This window comes from Ornithodoros turicata, chromosome 7 (assembly GCF_037126465.1).
Source record: "Ornithodoros turicata isolate Travis chromosome 7, ASM3712646v1, whole genome shotgun sequence".
In the NCBI taxonomy this organism is placed as follows: domain Eukaryota; kingdom Metazoa; phylum Arthropoda; class Arachnida; order Ixodida; family Argasidae; genus Ornithodoros; species Ornithodoros turicata.
Genome location: NC_088207.1, coordinates 19,228,546 through 19,249,243, shown reverse-complemented (window position 1 = coordinate 19,249,243; position 20,698 = coordinate 19,228,546). Strand labels below are relative to the sequence as shown.

The 20,698-nt window shown below is 43.1% G+C and overlaps 1 protein-coding gene across 4 annotated transcripts in view; it reads left to right on the top strand.

The window, feature by feature from the left end:
* The window catches only part of LOC135400279 (syntaxin-binding protein 5-like), an 80,300-nt gene that overhangs the window by 42,498 nt on the left and 17,104 nt on the right, over positions 1 to 20,698 (top strand). For 2 of the 4 annotated variants that reach the window (XM_064632069.1, XM_064632072.1), the window contains exons 20-24: positions 6,257 to 6,407; positions 10,003 to 10,071; positions 14,009 to 14,125; positions 16,324 to 16,440; positions 19,417 to 19,746. In XM_064632069.1, the coding sequence (XP_064488139.1) occupies positions 6,257 to 6,407; positions 10,003 to 10,071; positions 14,009 to 14,125; positions 16,324 to 16,440; positions 19,417 to 19,746 (784 nt within the window). Of the gene's footprint in view, positions 1 to 6,256; positions 6,408 to 10,002; positions 10,072 to 13,977; positions 14,126 to 16,323; positions 16,441 to 19,416; positions 19,747 to 20,698 lie in introns of all 4 variants that reach the window. The other 2 variants (XM_064632070.1, XM_064632071.1) reach the window with 2 other exon arrangements.

Genomic DNA, 20,698 nt, shown 5'->3' with positions numbered 1-20,698 from the left:
ACGGAAGTCTACCGTACACTTCAACTTGACTATGATCTTACAATTAATTAATTTACTGATCCTCGCACGTGAGAAATAAATAGGCAAAAATTGTGTCTGTACACTAACGTGTCATGACACCCGAAAGTTGTGCACGAGATTCGGTGTACAAAATTCACCGTAAAGCTGTGTGATCTCTAACACATCATGATCAACCAGCTAAGGAAATTTGTTGCTTGTGTGAAGATAACTTTATGTGCCTAATTTTCAGTATGCAGACGTACTTGCATTGAAGGTACATTGCCATCACAATAGAATAGATAGTATTTTAGATTCCATCACGGTGCACTTTCTTTTTTATTTTTGAATACTTTGTCACTTCTCAGACACTTGGCAGTACAGCTGCTTCTAAAAGCTAGTACAGGATGGCACATTCCTTCAGTGCAGATACATCTGTTCCCTACATCATCACGAGTGATTGCCAATGAGAGTCACTCATGCCTATATGTTTTACAAGTTTCATTCTCTTGCACACCAACAGTGACTCATCCAACACAACGAGTCATTAATAATGAGCGCATATTGAACATGACGAGTACTTTGCTTCAAACTTTATAGCACACCTGAAGTCTTGGGACAGCATAGCAACTTCAGCAATGACACACCAGGGCACAATACTTTTCAGAAAGCAATGTTGTAAAACCTCTTTCTTGGTCTCTGCATTATCATCTTTGTCTCCTACTAATGTGGTTGCGATGGAACGGCAGTTGGCAGTGGCATTTCTTAAAATCTAATGGTTAATACATAATTGTTACATAACCATATGATTAACAAAAGAGGATTTACAACATTACTTCGTATGGACGTTGCATCAAAGTTGGAGGGAGTCCCATGTGTTGGTGATTTGCTGGTGTTGGTAACACCCTTTCATACCCTTCCCCTTCCTGTCCCAATGCTGCATGCAGACACTGTTCTCACTCATGGCATCCTTTTGCATGCTCTGCTGAACATGCACGCTTTCTCTGCTTACCTGTGCCTTGAGAATGGCTTGAGCCTGGTATTTGATACGTTCCATAGAGGTTTTACACCGGGTGCCACTTTTAAAGACTAGTAAGCAACATTCTTTTGTAAGCACTGAATTGTGTGGAATATGCTCACAACACATATGTTAGTATTTGTGGCTTTTATTTAAGTGTGTAAACCTCACACCACTGGACCACACGTCTACGAACCCAACTGCCAGCATACCAGTCGTGCAAAGTTTATTTTAAAATGGCTGCACCTTAGCTGTAAGCTCTCACTGTTGTCACACCACCAAAACCGGTAAAGTAGTTATCACATTTTGAATCAACCTGTCTGATGAATTGGCTCACATTTCTTCTAAATTCGCTGCATGGTTGCTGCGAGTACCAGTGTTGCCATTGAACGCATGTGTCACTTCTGATGTTAAGGTAGTCACTGGATTGCTTTCGTGTTGTAGCATACGATGGAGTGATACCCCAAGCCCGATGCCTTTCACTGTGAGAACAAAAGCCTCTACCAGAGAGTAAACTTTTTCTTTATGAAACACTCAAATATGTTATTTATAAGTAGAGCCTGAAGTTTTCGGATAATATTTTTTTCTAAATTTTGGAGTAGAAATCGGGTAAATAAAAGTGTGCAATGAATTCATGCAAATTCGGGTGAAAAAACTTCCAGTGTGCTAAATTTGGGGAGAAATCGGGCTCAGTTACTCAAACTAACTGTGGTGGTTTGGTACAAACGGTGATGTAACTGAATTTTTCTGCCAAAAAAGTAAGTTAGTGCATTCCTACAGACATCCCAGTGAGGGCAATTTGCCGGGTAAAAATCTTGGTTTCACCCTAAAGAGGCAACCTTCAATTCGGGGTGCAAATTCGGGGAACAATTGGGTAAAACCCTAAAACTTCAGGCTCTATTTATAAGTAGACCCTGATGTTTTAAGGTTAAACCCGATTTTTCCCCGAATTTGCACCTCGAATTGAGGTTCACCTATCTAGGGTTAAACCCGATTTTTCCCCGAATTTGCACCCCGAATTGAGGTTCACCTATCTCGGGTTAAACCCGATTTCTACCTGCAAAACTGCACCTAGGCTAGGCACCTCAAGGCATTGACATACTAGTTTCTCACAAAATATGCGACTGCCCGTTACTTCTGGCACTCTGGATAAACGGTACAGTGAACGGTTATTCTACAATAATGCCCGATTTCTCCCCGAACTCAGTCTGATGGTAATTTTTCTGCCCGAATTTGCATGCATTTTCAACATCAATGTAATGACCCGATTTCTACCCCCCGAATTTGGAAAAATATAAAACCCGAAAACTTCGGGGTCTATTTATAAGTTATGATAAGATATGCGACGATCCTTGCCTAAGCGCATCATCCTTGGGATGTCACTCACTGTAGCGCACTCTTCACGGACTGCATGCCGTTCTTACTTCTCAATGTGTAGTTGAAGGGGACGAGAACTCTCTGGAAGAAACTTGTTTGCCGGAAAGTTTATGTGAGTAGCACCCAATTGGAGTTTGGTTGCTCGGGGTACTAACGTGTTCACACTAGAGTGCCACTAACGACCATGCGTGTTACCTATTGAAGAACATGATAACAATGTGACGAGATGTAAATGACAAAGTCAGCTACAGCTTTGCTGCGACTTTTTCTAAGGCTTAACTGCATTCTAGCGGTCTCACTTATGCTGCGCTACTTTCCAAATGAAGATTCACACGTTTAGGGTCGCTATGTCGACCGGTTTAGGGCAAACATCTACAATCAGTTTAAAAATGTCGTGGCTGGAAAGCATTTTTGCCAGCAAGAAAAAGTTTGTGTGACATCAAATCAGTTTGTTACAGTCAGTTGGTTTTTGTAGACAACATCAGTTTGATAAAGTTCAGGTGGCTGGGTGTTTTTCAGGCTTTCCCTGTTGTAATCTCCAGCGATTCCATAAATGAAGTTCGAGGCTACAAAAATTATGTGAGGCATGATCTTGGTAACATGTAACGCTGCACTATTGCCCAGTGTGGTCGACTTCGGTGCATGCACCAAATTCCAGTGCATCACAGGAGTGATATTGTTTGATAGTTTGATGGCATGACAGAACTTCTATGCCATGAAAGGCTTTCGACAACACTGAGGGACACATGGAAATGACATGTTCCATGTAATGCCTGAACATGTGAAACAAAGAATTCAGCACTTGCTTCGTAACACACATTATAATTAGACCCTGAAGTTTTCGGGTTTTATTTTTTTCTAAATTCGGAGGGTAAAAATCGGGTGAATAAACACGTGCACTAAATTCATGCGAATTCGGGTGAAAAAACTCCCAATATGTTAAATTCGGGGAGAAGGCTCAGCTACTCAAACTAACTATAGTGGTGTGGTACAAATGGTGATGTGACTGCATTTGCTGCCAAACAAGTAAGTTAGCGCATTCCTACAGACATCCCAGTAAGAGCAATTTGCGGGGTAAAAATCGGGTTTCACCCTTAAGAGGCAACCTTCAATTCGGGGTGCAAATTTGGGGAAGAATCGGGTAAAACCCTAAAACTTCAGGCTCTAATTATAATGCTCCCTAGCATTTTTGGGGTTAAAGCTTGATGCTGGGCCTGCTGGTACAGATTTGTAATTAAAGGCGCCAAATGAGACTAGAACAAACATGAAACAGATGCACCACATGCACCGTCATGTGTGGTGTGTCCTGTTGTGTGTCTTGGTGTGTCTTGTGTTTGTTTGGTGCTTTTAATTATGAATTTGTGTGGTGTAAGTTCAACCATAGGATGTGGGGTACTTTTGTAAAACTATCATACCATTTGCCACGCAAAGCTTGTTCTTCATAGAAAAAAAGGGTACTCGCGTCTTGAGGTGTAACGCCCTTCCCTTTTGTGAGGCGAAGGATCGTCGCAGTTTCGGATCGTACTGTGTACCGAAGTAAGCTTACCGTTGTGCATGCTGGCTGCTAAAGCATGATGTTTGGCTGGACTTCCTCTCACATGCATGTAAGGGGCACGGGGTACAGTTGCATGCCGTGATGGACAGCAGCACATGAAAACACTGGTTCCTTTGACTAGTAAGCATGACTCCACTTACTCTGTTCACAACAGAACATACGAAAAGCTTGTTTATGCTTCCACCCTGCAGACGGCATCCTCATAGCTGCACACTGCGTGCATCCAGAGTTTGCAGAGAAAGGGAACTTTGTGGCTCTGTGAGACAATGGTACAGTACCGATCCAGTCGTGGACCAGTACCTGTACCACCGGTACCAGTGCAATTGTCTGTACCGGTACCGTAATTGTGTGTACCAGTACCGGTTCAGTACACTGGTGAAGAAAGCTTTGTATGCGTAACAATGTGTAGCATTCACTTAAAGGTTCGACACCCTGTGGAACAATTGCTTCATTGGTTGCGGCCAACGAAGTTACTAGCCTACATGGGCACATTGTACTTTCCTTACGCAAATGCAAATTTTGCTATTCGCGCAGCTTTAATAAAATCGATCAGCTATGGTAGACGATTGAAAGAAAGCAGTATTGTTTGAATATATTAGGGTTCAGAATTCAGTTATATGTTTCTAGAAAGCTTGAGATTTTGGGGGATGCGTTTATGGTTTTCGAGAGCAACACGCCTTGAAATAAACTGGGTGCTTCGATTTTTTTAATTCCCTTTCTGTCTTACGAATCTTATAAATACAGGTGTCTCAAACAAGACTGATTAAATTTGTGTCAGGACGCCATCCAAGACCATTATTATGTACCTGTCTTGCAAATGTATCTATAACTTCCTTGTTTCCTTTTCCTTTTGCCCTTTACTTCGTCGTTATACTATGTCATAACGTGGCTTTTATAGTTACAGTTAAGTTTTATAGTTTATAGTTACACTCGAAAAGATGGATTGCACAAAGTACCGTAATTTACGTCTCACGAGCTCGCAAGCTCTCCGTCTTCGAAGAAACTCTGGGTGCACCGTCTGTCGATTCTGTTACTTATTCACTCATTCATTGAACCTTATGTTGCCCATTCCACCCCACGATTGTACTTACCCGTGTTTTTTTGTGTGTTTACCTTTTTCTCCCTCCCCTTCGAAAACAATTGAAAACAATGTCGCACCCTGCCCTGTTGTGCACACCTGCCTCCTGCCAACCCATCCACCCCATTGCTATTTGCATCTTCCCGTATTCCCCGGAGCAGAAGTCTGTAGGTAGGTAGCCAAAAAGTATTCTACATTCAGGAGGGCAATGTGTGACGTGAACTGCATGGCACTCGCTGGAAGCTGTTCTGATGGGTTCCTCTCGTGACACTGAAAGACATCTTCTATTCCGGGAAGCACGTTTCAAGATACAGTGTTTTTTTGCGAAATTCAATACATGTACCTTGTATTCACAAGAGCGACATTCCCCGGAATACTCCCTGAGAAGACGAGCAGAACATCATAACTAGGGCCTGACTTTTTAGGGTTAAACCCGTATCAGCCCGATATTTACCCCCCGAACGAAATCTGTAAAATTTGGGTTTAACCCGAATCTACCCGAAAACATCCGGGTCGCGTGGCACACTCATAAGCGTGCATTAAAATAAAGTTTGATAACATTGCTAAACATTAGTTCCATGTTAAGACAAATTTTTATTAAACAAGAAAAAATCACCCGAATACACCCGAATTCCTGACGACAGAATATGCCGTAACGGGATTTAACCCGAATACACCCGAATTTTCAAATGAAAAATATCACCCGATATTTATCCCCCGAATTTGGCCAGAAATAAAACCCGAAAAAGTCAGGCCCTAACATAACTTTCTGGCGCCACGCGAGACCCCCCAACGTCACGTCCTTTCGTGCTCTTGTAATCACGAGGAGCTTGCGGCGCATCCACAAGATCTTCTGTAGCAGACGACAGATCCGGTGTCGTCTGCTACGTGTGCAGTGCACTTCCTCTGATATTCTGGCGCCGTGCCAATGCTCAATTCGAGGCCTCGCAAACCTTCCGCCCCATGAGCAGTTTTCTTGCCTCTCGTCCACTAGAATGTTCCGTGAGGATGTTTCTCATGTGAATATATATGCTCACCACTTCCAAGTTTAATCTGAAGTCACATTCCATTCAGCATCCAGTTCGTGCCATGCTGTACACTGTACCTGTGCATACGTTATCTTGCGAGTGCAATGTGTGTGTGTATGTGCCACATGAAGGGGGGGGTGATCGTTTGGGTACATGGCAGATCTGTGGTGAGTGAGTTGACGCTCAGGTTTTATCCCCCTCAGATTAATGGTCTTTGCGTTAGTCCCACGACCGCTGCCCAGTCGGCACAGTCTCGGAAGCAGACAGAAACACGCCGCACTAAGACGCGCAAACTTCAGAAACTTCCCACCATGGTTTCCACAGATGAACCGCCCTGTTTCAACACTCTCCAAGGTGGCTGACACAACTCTCTTATGATCCACACACACGTTCCTTTTTTTTTCGTGCACACCCACATGCACATTGCGGCAGAAATCCCCCAAAAAGATTGCAGAAGCCCCGTAGCAAAAAATCCTTACTCGTGGCTCAAAAGTAGGGGGCTACACTAAACCTCACCTTATTTACTTTTATTTAGTATCAATTCCAGAAGGTTCGAGGTATAAAACTCGGTCCTTCCCCCCCGAGTCTGTTCCTCTTATTGCACATGACTCATGACGAGCAGAGGGAGAACGCTGGATGGCCAAGGATGCGTTTTCTGTCCATATCTGCGTCTTGTCACGTTTGTATGCGTGTGCCATTATTCGTGTTAAGCTGGAGCAGTGTGCATCCCCTGTCAACCAGGGAATGGTGGCCTTCTCAAAAATGGCAACTTGCATCTAGTAAAAGTGACCGGTTTATGAATGAAATCAAGGAATTGAATCTTTTTTTAATTTGAATCTTAGTAATGAAACATTCACTCGACCGTGACGCTTAGCTACATCTTGTGTTACGACTATTACTCCGTGGTCATGTCATATGCAGAGTGATCGGTGAGAAAGTGTTATTTAACTCTTAAAGAGAGGCTGCACTACATAAAAATTTGTAATCTCTTTGGTGATGCTTATAATAAATTTTCCCACATACTATGGTAGTTATTGTTAGCGTCATGCATTAATCAAGCTAATTTCGTTAATTGAACTCAAAGATTAACCACATACAGGTAGCACTAGTTAAAAACGATAAAACCCTCAGCCCAGCCCAAGTTTAACCCCTTTTTCAGGTAGCACTATTCTTTGTGAAGAAACATGCTTCTTTTGCTTGGCAAATTTTTGAGTTAATGAACAAAATTAGCTTAATTCATGTGTCGCAGAAACTGTCAGTGTGTGGCAAAATTTTTGTGTGCCTCCCAGTAGATTAGGAATTTTCACGTGATTTTATGAATTAAGAAATACCAAGGATTTTTTATTTTTAATAATTAACACTGTCTCACCGTACACCCTGTGCGTGCACAAGTAAGAAAATTTCATTTACCCTACAGCTTGTTCAAATTAATACATTGTGTAATTTAGTAACTGGTATATTCTTTATAACAACTCATAGGTTACATTTATTCACTTACACTGCTTGAAATTTTGAAGCCATCACTTGTTGCTGCATCCACCCACGCACACCTTGGAGGAAATGATACATGTACTCACATACCACTATGGCACATCTTGACGCTGCTATTGCTTAAAAACATGCCACCACACTGCTTCCTGCACTGAATCAGAAAATGTTAGGGTGCACTTTATGTGCTTAGATTAGAGAAAATTTCCATACCATTGGTGGAAATGGTGTAGCACTCTCCTGCTCAAGCATAAAGACAGTCTTGGGTAGTACTGATTAAGTTAGAAGCAGTTTGCAACTGTAACTAGTTACAGGTCTGTTAGGGCCTATGGGAAATCCTCTGTTTATAACATGGTATATCTATGCTTGCACAGTACAAATGCCAAAACAATTTTGTTTAGAGTTACATTTACTGAACCTTCTTTTTTCTTAAAATGCAACTATAAAGTAACTAAGTACACTTTAATGGTATAACTGTATCTGTAACTAGTTACATTTCAAAAGGAGTAGCCCTGTAACTCACTTAGGTACTATTTGTGCAGACTAACTGTAATGTATAGTTCGCTTTAGTTAATGTAGTTAGTTAATTAGTTAATGTGTAATGTAGTTACTGCAGTTACTTATAGTTACCTTTTTTGGTAACTTACCCACGACTGCATAAAGGTACCCTTGTGTTACGCCTTTAAAGGGACGGTCTCGTACACTCTGGCTGATTCCGAAGCCGAAGAGAACTTCCAAAAGGCCCCAGAGGTGTCTGTCGGTGAGCTTGATCATGCTGGATGTTAGTGCACTCACCAGATAACATCACACCTGCTCTGTTTACAAGTGTGATGTTATCTGGTGAGTACACTAATATGTGCATGATCGAGCTCACCGATACGCCATGTCGGCCTTCACGTGAGTTCGTAACAGGGCCCGAACTCACGCCTTATCAGATGGTTGTGATCGTGAGTTTCGAAGGCCTGAAACGCCGACGGAATGGTGTCTGGTATAACAGTTTTTCCCCCTATCTTTCCTTCGACTAGACCAGGTGATTTAGAGGATGTTTTGGCCAGTACAATTTCTAGTAAAACTGCTCAACTGTCAGTAATTTAACTCTTTATTTAATAATCCTGGCATCTGTGACAAAGTGGGCACACGCTGTTGTTGCATCGTCGACAACAGAGAATGGTAGGCGCAGTGATGGCCAGTAGTTAACTACATGTAGTTAAACTACTAGTTAAACTACCTGATTGTAGTTAAAAAGTAGTTATCAACTGCTTGCAGAAATGTAGTGGCAACTACTAGTTAAACTACTATTTCGAATAGTTAACTAGAGTAGTTAGGTTACTGCAGGCGCTAACTACTTCCAATTTTGCCGCAGGCTTTACGTCACGACTGTGCCTCCGACTTTTGTCTTGAGCTACTTGTTTGATGAGAACGGAGGTGCAGAGCGATTGTGCTGTGCATGCTTACTAAATCTTCACTTTTATCACTGCTTGTGATTCATATTTAGGTGTCCGAGAACACTAAAGAATGAGATTGGTGTTGATGGACAACGTTAATAAGTAGTTATAGATGTAGTTAAAATACATCGCAGTAGTTCCAGAAGTAGTTTTAACTACCTCAACTGAAAAGTAGTTGAACTACTAGTTAAACTACTCCATCATGAAGTAGTTAGTAGTTATAGTTAAACTACTGTAGAAGTAGTTGGTGGCCATCACTGGGTAGGCGTTTCGAGCAGGCCACAGTGTGGGAAGCCGACCCTTTCATGTGGAATGGTGACGCGTATTGAATGCGAAAAATAATGGAAGACTTCTCGGCAGCTTAAATATAGTACTTCAGCGCTCTACTGTGTAGTCGTGCATCATTATGTTATGGTACGCCTCGTAAGCGATGCTGAACTTTCTTGAGGTGCGTGCCGACTGTTTTAGCATACTTATTTTAGCTCCATCACAAACTTTTTCAGTGCGTGCTGTCGAAGTTGTAATCTTAAAAAATGAGTTTTCCGTTATTCATTGTTCCATTCGTCTAGCGGCAACCCTGTACAACCCTTCGATTGGCGAGTTCTGGGCCAATCCGTGCTTTTGTATGAATCAAAAATAACAAAGACGGTTAAGAGCATCAGCTGTTTACTATATACATTAAAAACAAGACTTTGGTGCAGTAGGCTGCACTTCTTCAGGTTTTTTCAGGTTTTTTCAGGTTTCGTTTTCAGGTAAACCTGAAGAAGTGCAGCCTACTGCACGAAAGTCTTGTTTTTAATGTATATAGTAAACAGCTGATGCTCTTAACCGTCTTTGTTATTTTTGATTCTGCATCGCCGGAAACTTGCACATTGTTTTTTCTTTTGTATGAATGCGGATAAACTGGCAAATTAACTGCCTCGGTTGAGAGAAGCATGGCCTGTAGTAGTCGTAGTCGTAGCTTTGGAGAGTGCCAAACAGCAAGACTCTAGTAGTCTGCATTGGTCTCTTGGTAGGAAACCCTCAAACACCTAGAAATGAACGACAAGGTCTCAAGTCTCCGAGCGTGGCTTACCAGCGAGATGGTATGCCTGCAGCTTGATGTTTGTCTGTGCCTTATACCCGTGCCACACAGACACGAAAAATGATATCGCCTGGTGTCATGCGGATCTCGATTATCTCGATCTCGCATTATCTACTCGGTTTGTGCCACACATTTTTTCTTGATGACACTTAATGATGATGTGGCCCACTGACACTGATAAAATGTGTGTGATACTAATTTTAAAATTTTTAATATTTTTTGTTTAATATTTTGAAATTAATATAATTAAGCTGATGCCTACGGGGATAAGTCTTAATAACCAGGTTTGGTTATCAGTTTCAACAGCCATTGTTTGAATAACCAGCCGCATTCATCATAGCTTGACAGCTCACAGTTTGTAACAGTTGCGTCTGCTTTTGGTGGTTGTGGTATGTCTTTTGGCTTTGTCGGTGAAAATTCCTATGAACTCGACTGTTGCTTTCGTGAAAGGATACCTTTTCATAAGCTTTCACGAAAAATGTAAGAAACTGTCTTGTTTTGAACAGTACAAACTGGTTGTATGCAACCTAATATTGTTACTCAGTCAAACAATGGGAGTTTTGTAAACAGTAGGCATTCCATGGGCAAATTTGGCAAACTCAGTAAACAAGAATAGGATTAATGCAGATTCTATTCCATGTGGCACCATACAAGTACTTTTAAAACTTAACTGTAATGCATGAAGCATTTTTTCGTGGCCATGTGGCAAGGGTATAAGAATATGTGAGGTACTGTTCTAGAAATCCCGGGCAGTGTTCAGTACCTCTGCTATTTCCCTGTGGCTGGGATTCCCAAAAAGTGTTGCCCAATCCGTCACTGCACGGCACTCCACAGGTGCGGCTGTGTCAAATAAGCATATACCTGTACTCGGCCTGGCTGGTATCTCGTGCTAGTGTACGCACGGACACTTAGGGCCCCCGAGAACGCTGTCTGCCCTCAATACACGAACAGACAAAATTTCTGAGAAATCATTCATACATCGGGGGTTTGCTCCATGGAACTTGGTAAGCTGCACATTCATTGTTATGCCATCGAGGAAACATGGGCTGAATTCAACGAAATGAGTGAGGATTAGTAAACAGAGCGTACTCTACCATTCCTAATAAGCTACAAACATGGTTCCCACTGGTCCTTCTCACCCCCGAGTACCCTGGAATTGGAACATGCTGTTTTCAAGGGCGGGAATAATCTGGAATTTTCCACGCTCCTTTGAAACGCTCGATTTTTCTTATTGTTGTAGAGTTGCAAGTGCAAATTCTGCTTATCCTGAAGTTTCGAAACCACAAGAATTAGCACTCGTTGCAATAGCAATCAGGAGCAGAAACCAGAAGTGAACAAGAAATGAACGGCACCCTTCGTTGTAATTCATTAACCTTTCTTTCGATCCTACGGTCTTTAAGATTCGGGAACCCTCAGTCATGTATTCGGTCATTCGATAAATGTAGCTCGTAAATATTTTCGTGAAATACTGAGGTCCCGGCAATAAACAGTGTTTTACATCCTCAGGCAAAGTGATGACCGAGCCTTATCAGGTCCTCGAAAGACCCTTGAATTCTTTTTCTGAAACTGAGTGGGAACCATGTAACCTTCGTAGGTTCATTCCAGCAGAACATGTTTGCCGTTTGGCGATTCAGAGTTCATAGAATGAGGGAGTTCATAAACCGTGGGTTGACCGTACCACTCCTTTGCAGTAAAAGAAAATAGGAACAGAGCTAATTAGTTGCGAGGCAGGTCAGCGCACGAGAAGCAACTGTAGCACTGCTCTTGCCACTGCAGCCCATCTGGCACTATGAAAAAGAGGAAGTACACTTTGTAATCATAAATGCGCACGGGTAGTTGCACCAATGACAAATTTAGCCTAGTGATGCTTTTCTCCTGCTGTGCAAATTACATGAAGCCAACACCATGCCAAATATTCTGGGAGACATTTTGAATGTAGCATAAATATAACCCAGTCAGTTTGTGCAAACCGTTGCCTTGTCCACTATCCGATTCCTTAATGTGAGGCTGTTTCAGCTAAGCTTCATAAATCTTGACTCAGCCATACTGGATTGCATGATCAACGATGTACCACACTGAAAACTTTGCACGCGCATCTGAGCTCGTCTCTGTGACATTAAGGTCTTTCCATATTCAGTGTGTGTGTACTAGGTTGCCTCTGATTTGCTCAGATCCCCCTCCGATACAGTTTGGGAGACCCTGCCTTGAGCTTTGTTGCTTATTATCCTACCGCAGGGTCCAGGCATTAGCACCACTCCAGAAAGTACTTCGCATGCTAAAGTGTTGGCAGAAATAAAAGTTATCATTCAGCATCGTCTAGACTAAGACACAGAGGTCTCACCTGGATCCTATGGTTTTTGCATGCTAGGTGTCTACCATGTACTGATGACACACATAGCATGTTGTGCAACAAAATTTCATTAAAGGGGCACTAAAATGCAAAAACAACTTGCTCTCAAATGAAAGTCCGTGTTTCAATTAGTATAATGCAAGCAAAATTAGTTCACACAGCGCTACCCTTTAGCAGAAAACCGCAATGAAATCAGGTGTCAACAAATCTTTGGCAGCAACGAATTGGATCCCCAGAAGGCAAAAATTGGCGGCATCCAACGAGACAGCAGGAGGAGCGCGCGCATACTTATAGTGACCGTGTGGATTTGAAATGGTGATCCAATCGTGGTGTTCCGTATATGCGCGGCATGATGCGCACTGCTGCATTGTTCAATACCGATTCACTGAATTGTAGCCCACAACAGTTCTCGCAAATGTTACACTGACAGCATTTACCTTCACGTCCTTTGGACAGCGACGCCAGCTTGCTTCGCAACGCGCACTATGTTTTTCACCGGAACTGCTCCATGACATGACACGCACGTGCACATGCAGCATGGACTAAAAAACAGCGATGCACGAGCTGAAACTATGTTCGCTGCTTAGTGCCTAAGCAAGAAAGAGTCCGGTATAGTTTCGATTGTAGCTCCGTAACGGAATCAAAGTTTGGAATTATGATAACAAGTACGAAATTAACTTAGCGTGTAACGTAATTTGAAGTGAACTTGTTTTTGCATTTTAGTGCCCCTTTAATATGTATGAAATTAAAGATGATATAGAGCCCCTCCTCTCTTTTTTGTGCATTTGCTTAACTGTGTTTTGCCAACAAAGGTGCACATAACACAAGGTACATTCCCCGCATAGTAGTAGTAGTAGTAGTATTAGTAGTAGTAATTATAGTCATGCACAATGCTGATTCAGAAATGGCATCATGTCCAGTACGCCACCTGCGTTCTTGTTCTACTAATTGCCTTTATCAAGCAACCTTGTCATTCTTGTACCTTTCCAATTGTAATTATCCCTGGTTCCCCACCAGTTAGTTAGTTGTTAATTCAGTTAAGCCAACCTGCTTTTTGACACAGCTTGTTTCAGAAGTAGCACTGTGTATTTGTATTATTTTACTTTGCTCGATATAGTAAATGGAACCAACGGCTGCGAGAGTAGTGTTCATACGTTGGATCTCATGAACACGTGCATATAACCTTGCACCAAAAGTGTAAACAGTATAATAATTTATGTACTCTTTTTCTTTATTATTACATCGTAGTGCTTGTGCCCATCTAGATATAAGCCACCACTTATGGTTTTAGGCATTGTTTCCGGCAACCTAAAACATATAAACCAAGTTGGAGTCTCTCCCAGTCTGGTTTAATGTCTGTATAAAATCTACATCAACATATGAAAAACAGTACAGGTGTGCACGTTCCCCTATTGAGTTCCCTCCACTGGCCTAGCCCCCATGGAGGGCATGACGCTTTCAGTTGAACTTGTTGTTGTGATGTCACTGTGCATGTCGTAATGTTGTGCAACACGTAGGTCTTATCCCAAGTTGTGTGGACCGTGTCTCATTGAACAGGGTGTAATGCTCGGGTCTTGGTGCCTTTCAGACAAGATCGACAGCTCCTTCTCACGTTCGAGAAGTTCAAGCATGTCTAGTTTAGACAACGTCAGCTCCGAGGCCATTCTCTGCTTGAGCTTCGCAGAAGCCTTCTGTAGGAAAAGTGGTGAGTAGCTTTCCATCGCAAGTGTCGACACGCTAGCTTCAAAGGTTTCCAAATTCATGGTCTAACCACCACCTGCAGTGTTTTCTGACATCACACGGAAGCGGGCAAAAGGTCTCCTTCACCCTGAATGCTTCTGCTTGTCCCTTCTGTCCAGACTTGCCATAGTCGCTTCATTTATGGCATAAAAGTATCAGGTGGACTACTACATATGCCACACCTTATACACATGTAACTTGTTCTAGATTTTGGTGGAATTCACTTTACTTTAAGGATGTAACAACGTTGTCAAGAAGTATGAGCGTAGAATGTGTTACACAAGTTGCTGTTGCAGGGAGATCAGTTAGATTCCTGTCCGGCCCCCTGTTTTAGGGTTAAACCTGGTAAAACCTGTTTTTACCACCGCATTACTGTCATCGTCATCACTTCAGGTGAACTCAGAAGGCGAGCTTGCTAAAGTACAATGTCTGCCACCAATACAGTCAGGAGAACAATGGAATGATTGATCAATGGAGAGCGATGTTCACTGCACATTGAGCACAGCTGCCAGTGCTCATCTGAAATGCGACACACGATTTTTTTACCCATTTGTTTGTTCATATCGCTATCGTCTGATTTTACCCAGTTTTGTAGCATCCTAAAGTAAAACCCAGTTTCTGTGCTCCAATTTTCAAAAAATCATAAATCCTGAAGATACAAGAGTTAATTTTCATTTAGAAAACTAAATTGCAGTCTCATATATTATCCGTAACCTATTGCAAAAATGAACCATATGCTTGTGTTTGCTCATCAAGAAGTAAATTCCATTTCTAACAAAAATTCGGCTTACATGCATCATAAGTTGAAATGCCCTAAAAGAAATTTAAAAAAACTAAAACCGTGTTTCCAACAACTCCACAAAAAATTGGTTTGGATTTAAATAATGACTGCCTCCAACTCTACCATCTCGCATTTGATTGAAATCCTGCAGTAAAAATGTTAGATATAATTAGTTCCTTAATAGTTAAATACTCGCTTGAACAGGGTGTCTGCCTGGCCATACCCACCTTCACAAACGGTACATGTACAGGGTGTGGGCAGAAGTAGTAGTAGTCCCACATTTTATGCACCTAGTGCGTTCCCTGCTTACTCACACACCCTGATGCACACACCCTGTACTGCTCTCATGGCTTTTTATTAGGGGTGTGCGAATCCGAATATTTTAAGTCGAATCGAATATCGAATCGAATGGGGGAAAAAATTCCGAATACCGAATCGAATATCGAATATTCGTGCAAAATTTACAATATGTGGCTTTCGCACTAACTTTTCCATTTTGTACCCCATGGTTTTAGTGTAATTTTTCTGGCATTAACTGTCACTACAGAGACATGCAATTCTTCTGTTTATAGCCCCTACTCTTTAATTTTACATGAGAGTGCTTCCTGCTTTTCAGGTGAGCCTACACTTACTGGAGTACTGGAGTGGTTACCTCCATTTCAAAATTTTATGTCAGGCAGTAGCATGTTAGATGGATGAGGCTGTAATTGTTTCAGACAACCACAGGCCATTTGTGAAACAAACGAATTGGCATCCTGCCTCAGCTTTGCCATGAACACCCTTTAGTTTCTTTGCACTCACCCTAGGAAGTTGCATTACTGAAATTTTAGACATAAAGGACATCTTTAAGACACCCTTCTTGTTCGTGGGCTGTAGTCATTATTCGAGAGTCCTAACTTTTTAAACCTCAACCTCACACACATCAAATAAAAGTCCCTCGTCGGCACCGCTAAACTGCATGCAGGAGGGGCGCCGCCACTTCCACAGACGGTGTCTACAAAACTAACTTAACTAACTTTGGATAACGTTATCTTAAACTAAACACCGTCCCGCCTGTGTTGGTCCTGCAGCAAGGGCAATTTCGTAAGCAGGCTTCACCTCATGCACGGAAGCATCAGGTGAAGCCCACTCTCGGGTTGTGTCGTTCATATTTGTGGAATAGTCGAATATTCGAAAAATCGAATATTGAATATTCGATTCGCGAATCGAATAGTTCGAGCGTTTGATATTCGATTCGAATTCGAGAATTCGAATATTCGCACACCCCTACTTTTTATGTCAAAATCTGTGCTCGTTAACGGGGGAGAGGGGGGGCTGTACATGTTTGATAAAATTCACTCTCGGGTTGCGTGAACCAACCTGCACGTGCATTCCTCTTTCAGACTCAATGACATTTCCCAGCCTGTGGGTTGGCACCAGTCTGGGATCAGTGCTCGCAGTTTCCCTCACTCTTCCAAGCGAGTCTCGGCAGTCTCAGCCTGTGATAGCCTCCCCAAGTGGTATGTCTTTGGCCCGAATCCCATAACAAGCGACACGCGGCAGATACACGCGAGAAGCGACAAAATCGACGTCACTGCCGCCACACGAGCGTCAAAAAAGCTTTGTCGCGGCTCAATATTTCTGCATCTACTCCCAGTAGATATTTGTAGCATGTCGCTGAGTTCGTTGCCTGTTGTTTGACAAAACCAGCTAGATTTGGCGGCGTGAAACAAGAACTGAACGTGTGGGCAGGGGAGAGGGTGGAGAGGGCAACCAACAAAACTAGCAGACGAAGAAGTGGGCGGGGCGTTGGGTACTTCAACCGCAGCGCCACTGCGTTACGGCGAATATTACATAGCAACTTCATTACAATTTCTCCTCGTTTTGACGAATGAAATACTATTTTTGGTATATTTATGGCAATTTACAACTTAGCTCGAATAAAATAAGCATTGATTCTCCAAAAAGCATCATTTCTCGGTGACGAAATGTCGCTGCTCAAATGGACCAGGAAGTCGCGCCATGACCAGACGCGACAGCGACAAATTCTGCAGCGCGTCGCGTGTCGCTTGTTATGGGGTCCGCGCTTTATATGAGAATTTTCCCGCATAGTTTTTCTACATGAATTTATGCTATCAGCATTCCCGCCGTAAAGATGTAAGATTCCTCTCGTGTGATGGCACTGTCCTTGTCGAGTTTTGAAATAACGCTCGTTGGGTGCTGTAAGTGACATTCACTCTCGTAACATGTCCCTTAGTTATGCCTGATTACAGGTAGAAGCGGCAGTAAAATAATGACAGTGGGACCAGGGTAGGACGAGAGCACCGTTTCAGATTATCCGTAATCCAGTATCCGTAAAATTATTATCCAGTTCAAATTAACGGGATTACACTGTGTAAGGATTGCATTCAATTAGAACCAAAACTGACCATTTTGGGGCTTAGGCACTGGATAAGTGCAAGTTATGCTGCACAAGCAAGTATACCTACTTGAGTGACTAACTAAAAAAAGAAAAAAGAGCAGATATCGGTAGAGTCCTACACCAGGGTCAGAGTTGTTTGACCTGCGTTCCATTACAAAATGAGAACCGCAACTGCAAACCAGCACAGTGCCGCCTCATGCGTCGAAGATTACCTTTAACTTGCGGAAACAAAACAAATGTGTCGGGTGACGCTATCTGAGCTGCCCTTATCTTATGTTGCATTTGCTGTTTTCTTTCAATCTTTTTCTGGGACGCAAGAGGCGATAGTGTGCTCTCACCCTCTCACATTGGGGGTGAAGGAAAGACGCGTCTCCAAAGATGCACAATTAACGAAATTGCGGACGATCTACCGAACGGATTTTTGTTCTGAAAATGGCTATGATATCAGGTCACTGAAAGGAACAGATGTTATCATTGGGACAACTTCGTAGCTTTTATGATTAAAAAGTTAATTAACGATTTTGGGCTAATTAGACATTTGACGGTAGAGCAACATATGGCCGAGAACGTCTGCCGGCCCAGAGATGATAAAAGTGAAAACAGCATGTCTATAGCCATTATAGTTTTTTAATGAAAAATCTGTATCGCCTAAAAAAAGACACCCTGTATATGCGCATGCTTGTTCACTGCGCTACAAACATTCTCTGATAGTTTATTTCTAAATGTGGGCCACAAAAGTAATGAAATGTGGTCCCCCATACCAAGTAAAAAACATTTTATTTTGGGTAAGTGTGCTTGGAAGGGGACGACAACTTGATTGCATTTATTCTGTTGGCAGTCTTGAGTAAAGGCATTGCTGCCCCAGTAGCATCAGTAAGGGAATCAACACTGCCAGAAAGAGCATCAGCAAAAACATCTGATGGATAGGGGGAGATTATAGAAGATCAGAAAGCACCGATCTTGCCTCCTATTGCAAGTTGTGTTAGTATTACAGAAATGCAACTACAGTAAATCTCGGTTATAACGAACTCGACGGTCGCGCGCAACCCGTTCATTATATCCGAAGTTCGCTATAAATGGAATGGGCAAAAAATTTGATCCAAGAGGCCAGCAGTGTAAGAAACATGAGTCATGTATGCCGTTCATTGAAAATACATCGTTTATGGCGCCTGTTTATACACAGTTGCGGAGATCACGGCGTTTTCTAAGTCATCAAGGTGGTCCAGGTGGGCCGCGGCGAGCGCCTTCGCGTACACAAAATCGCTGAGCGAAGCAACGTACTTGAGTGCCTCCGCTGTAGTTAAAATGTAAGGAGGGGAAGACACTGTGTCATCATCATCGTCATCGGAAAGTTCGTTTGGCGGCGGGCGCACGTCGGCAATGATGTCCGAATCACTGAAGTCCGCGACGGCCTGTGCGTCGTCATCTGCTGTCGCGAACTCCTCGAAAGACTGACAGCCGTCAGTCAGATTCGCAGCCGTTGCTCTGTCCCAAAGTTCTGTGTCGGTATCACGCACACCAAAGTCCACTTCACGATCGGCGTCTGTAGCCAGTGCCTGATGAACAAATCCAGCTTTTCTGAAGCAGTTTCGCAAAGTTTCCCGCTTCACCAGCATCCATGACGCCTTAATCATCGGCCAAACGGGTGCACGTGCAGCGCGCGCTGATGGTGACAGCGCTTTGGCTGCAAAGCGAGGTCACGTGCAAGCGGCGCCTGACAAATCCGCGGGCGTCTGACGTCGCGCGCTCGCCTTCTCCAGTGGTCGAGGGAGCTCTTTCGGTCGCAGTAACCGAAGGCTCCCCGGCAATTCGTTCATAATAGGGGGGGGGGGGGGCAATTTCCATAGACTCAATACAAATTTTGATGGTCGTTCGTGAGGCATTGGTTATAACCGAAGATTCGTTATAAGTGGGGCTGTTATAACCGAGATTTACTGTAACTACAATATGACTTTTGGCTGCACTACATATCCTTCCGTGTTTGTTGCAGCCGTCGTCGTCCTTCAATTCTGATTCTTATTTTTTATTTTTTTTTGTCATAACCGCAAGTGTAAGTATTTTCTGCATCCCACAGGCACCATATTCCGGCTGAAGGGATCAATCCTGTCCATCTCCTTCTTGGACGCCAATGGAGTTCTAATGCTGCCCCTCAGTGAGCAGTGGAAGGACCGAACAGACTCTCGCGAGCGAGACGACAGGCGCACTCGTTCGTACAGTGCTCGTGCACGGGTTTCTCCCACCACATCGTTGTCGTCTGAGCCCCGGGACGCCCAATTTGCTGTGCTGGCCAGCGAGAAGCAGGCACGCATCTTTGCTCTGCCATCACAGACCTGCCTCTCCAAAGCAACCCTCACAGAAACCTCCTTTGTTGTCTGTACAGAAGTCCTCTCCATCAGGACCGTTGGTGAGCAATCTCTCATTCATCTGTCCCGAGAGGGGGTGCACTTCTGTGACGCCACCCTTCCTGTGCTGCGAGAGAGAGCATGAAAGGACTGAGGTTCTGAGGCTGGAACAACATAGAAGGGACAAATACATACAAAGCCTCAATTTGCCTAAGAAATTAACGATGAAAGACAGAGAGAGCAAATTGCCGACTGTGAACTTCCTTGGGTCTGGTTCTTTGGGGTTTACACACTATTCACGGTGCCTGCCTGCCTGTTCTTTCCCAACAATTAAAAGCTTGATATTCCTTGCGTGCAGTAACAATGTTCGTGAGGTTATGCTCACAGCGATCTTCTGGATTTCAGCGAGTCAGTCTGGAGAATAGGTCAAAGGGATTGTGGCGCTTTGATATACTGTAAACGTATTTTTAATCGCGATGTATTAATTTTCGCACACTTCGCGACCGCTAAAAAATTGCGAAAAATTGTCAAGCTGTGTTCGCGAGTACAATTTTTCGCAATTTTTTAGCGGTCGCGAAGTTTGTGAAAATTAATACATCGCGAATAAAAATACGTTTACAGTATATGTGGTTCATTACGTCGTCTATGCATAGGGCCTTGTTAGAGCTATTTACATGCCAATTTGTATCATGGCCAATTTGGCTAAAGCCTGGATAACCCTGAGGCCTGAACCAGTCGAAGTGCAGACTCGACCACTCATACAGGCAGTAGAGGACGCTAAACCCTGCACATTGGTGCTCGACACTGCATGTTTGCCCTGAGCTCCTCAGCCCCTGAAATAACCCCTTTCCCTGAATTTGAGCAGAAAGAAGTAAATAAACCCTGCAAAGGAAAAAAATACAAGCTAAGTACAGTCAAACCTCCATGTAGCAGACTCTCCATATAGCGAATTTCTCGATGCAACAAAGTTTTCTAGCACCCACATTTTGCTTCCATTGAATGCCTTGTATAAAA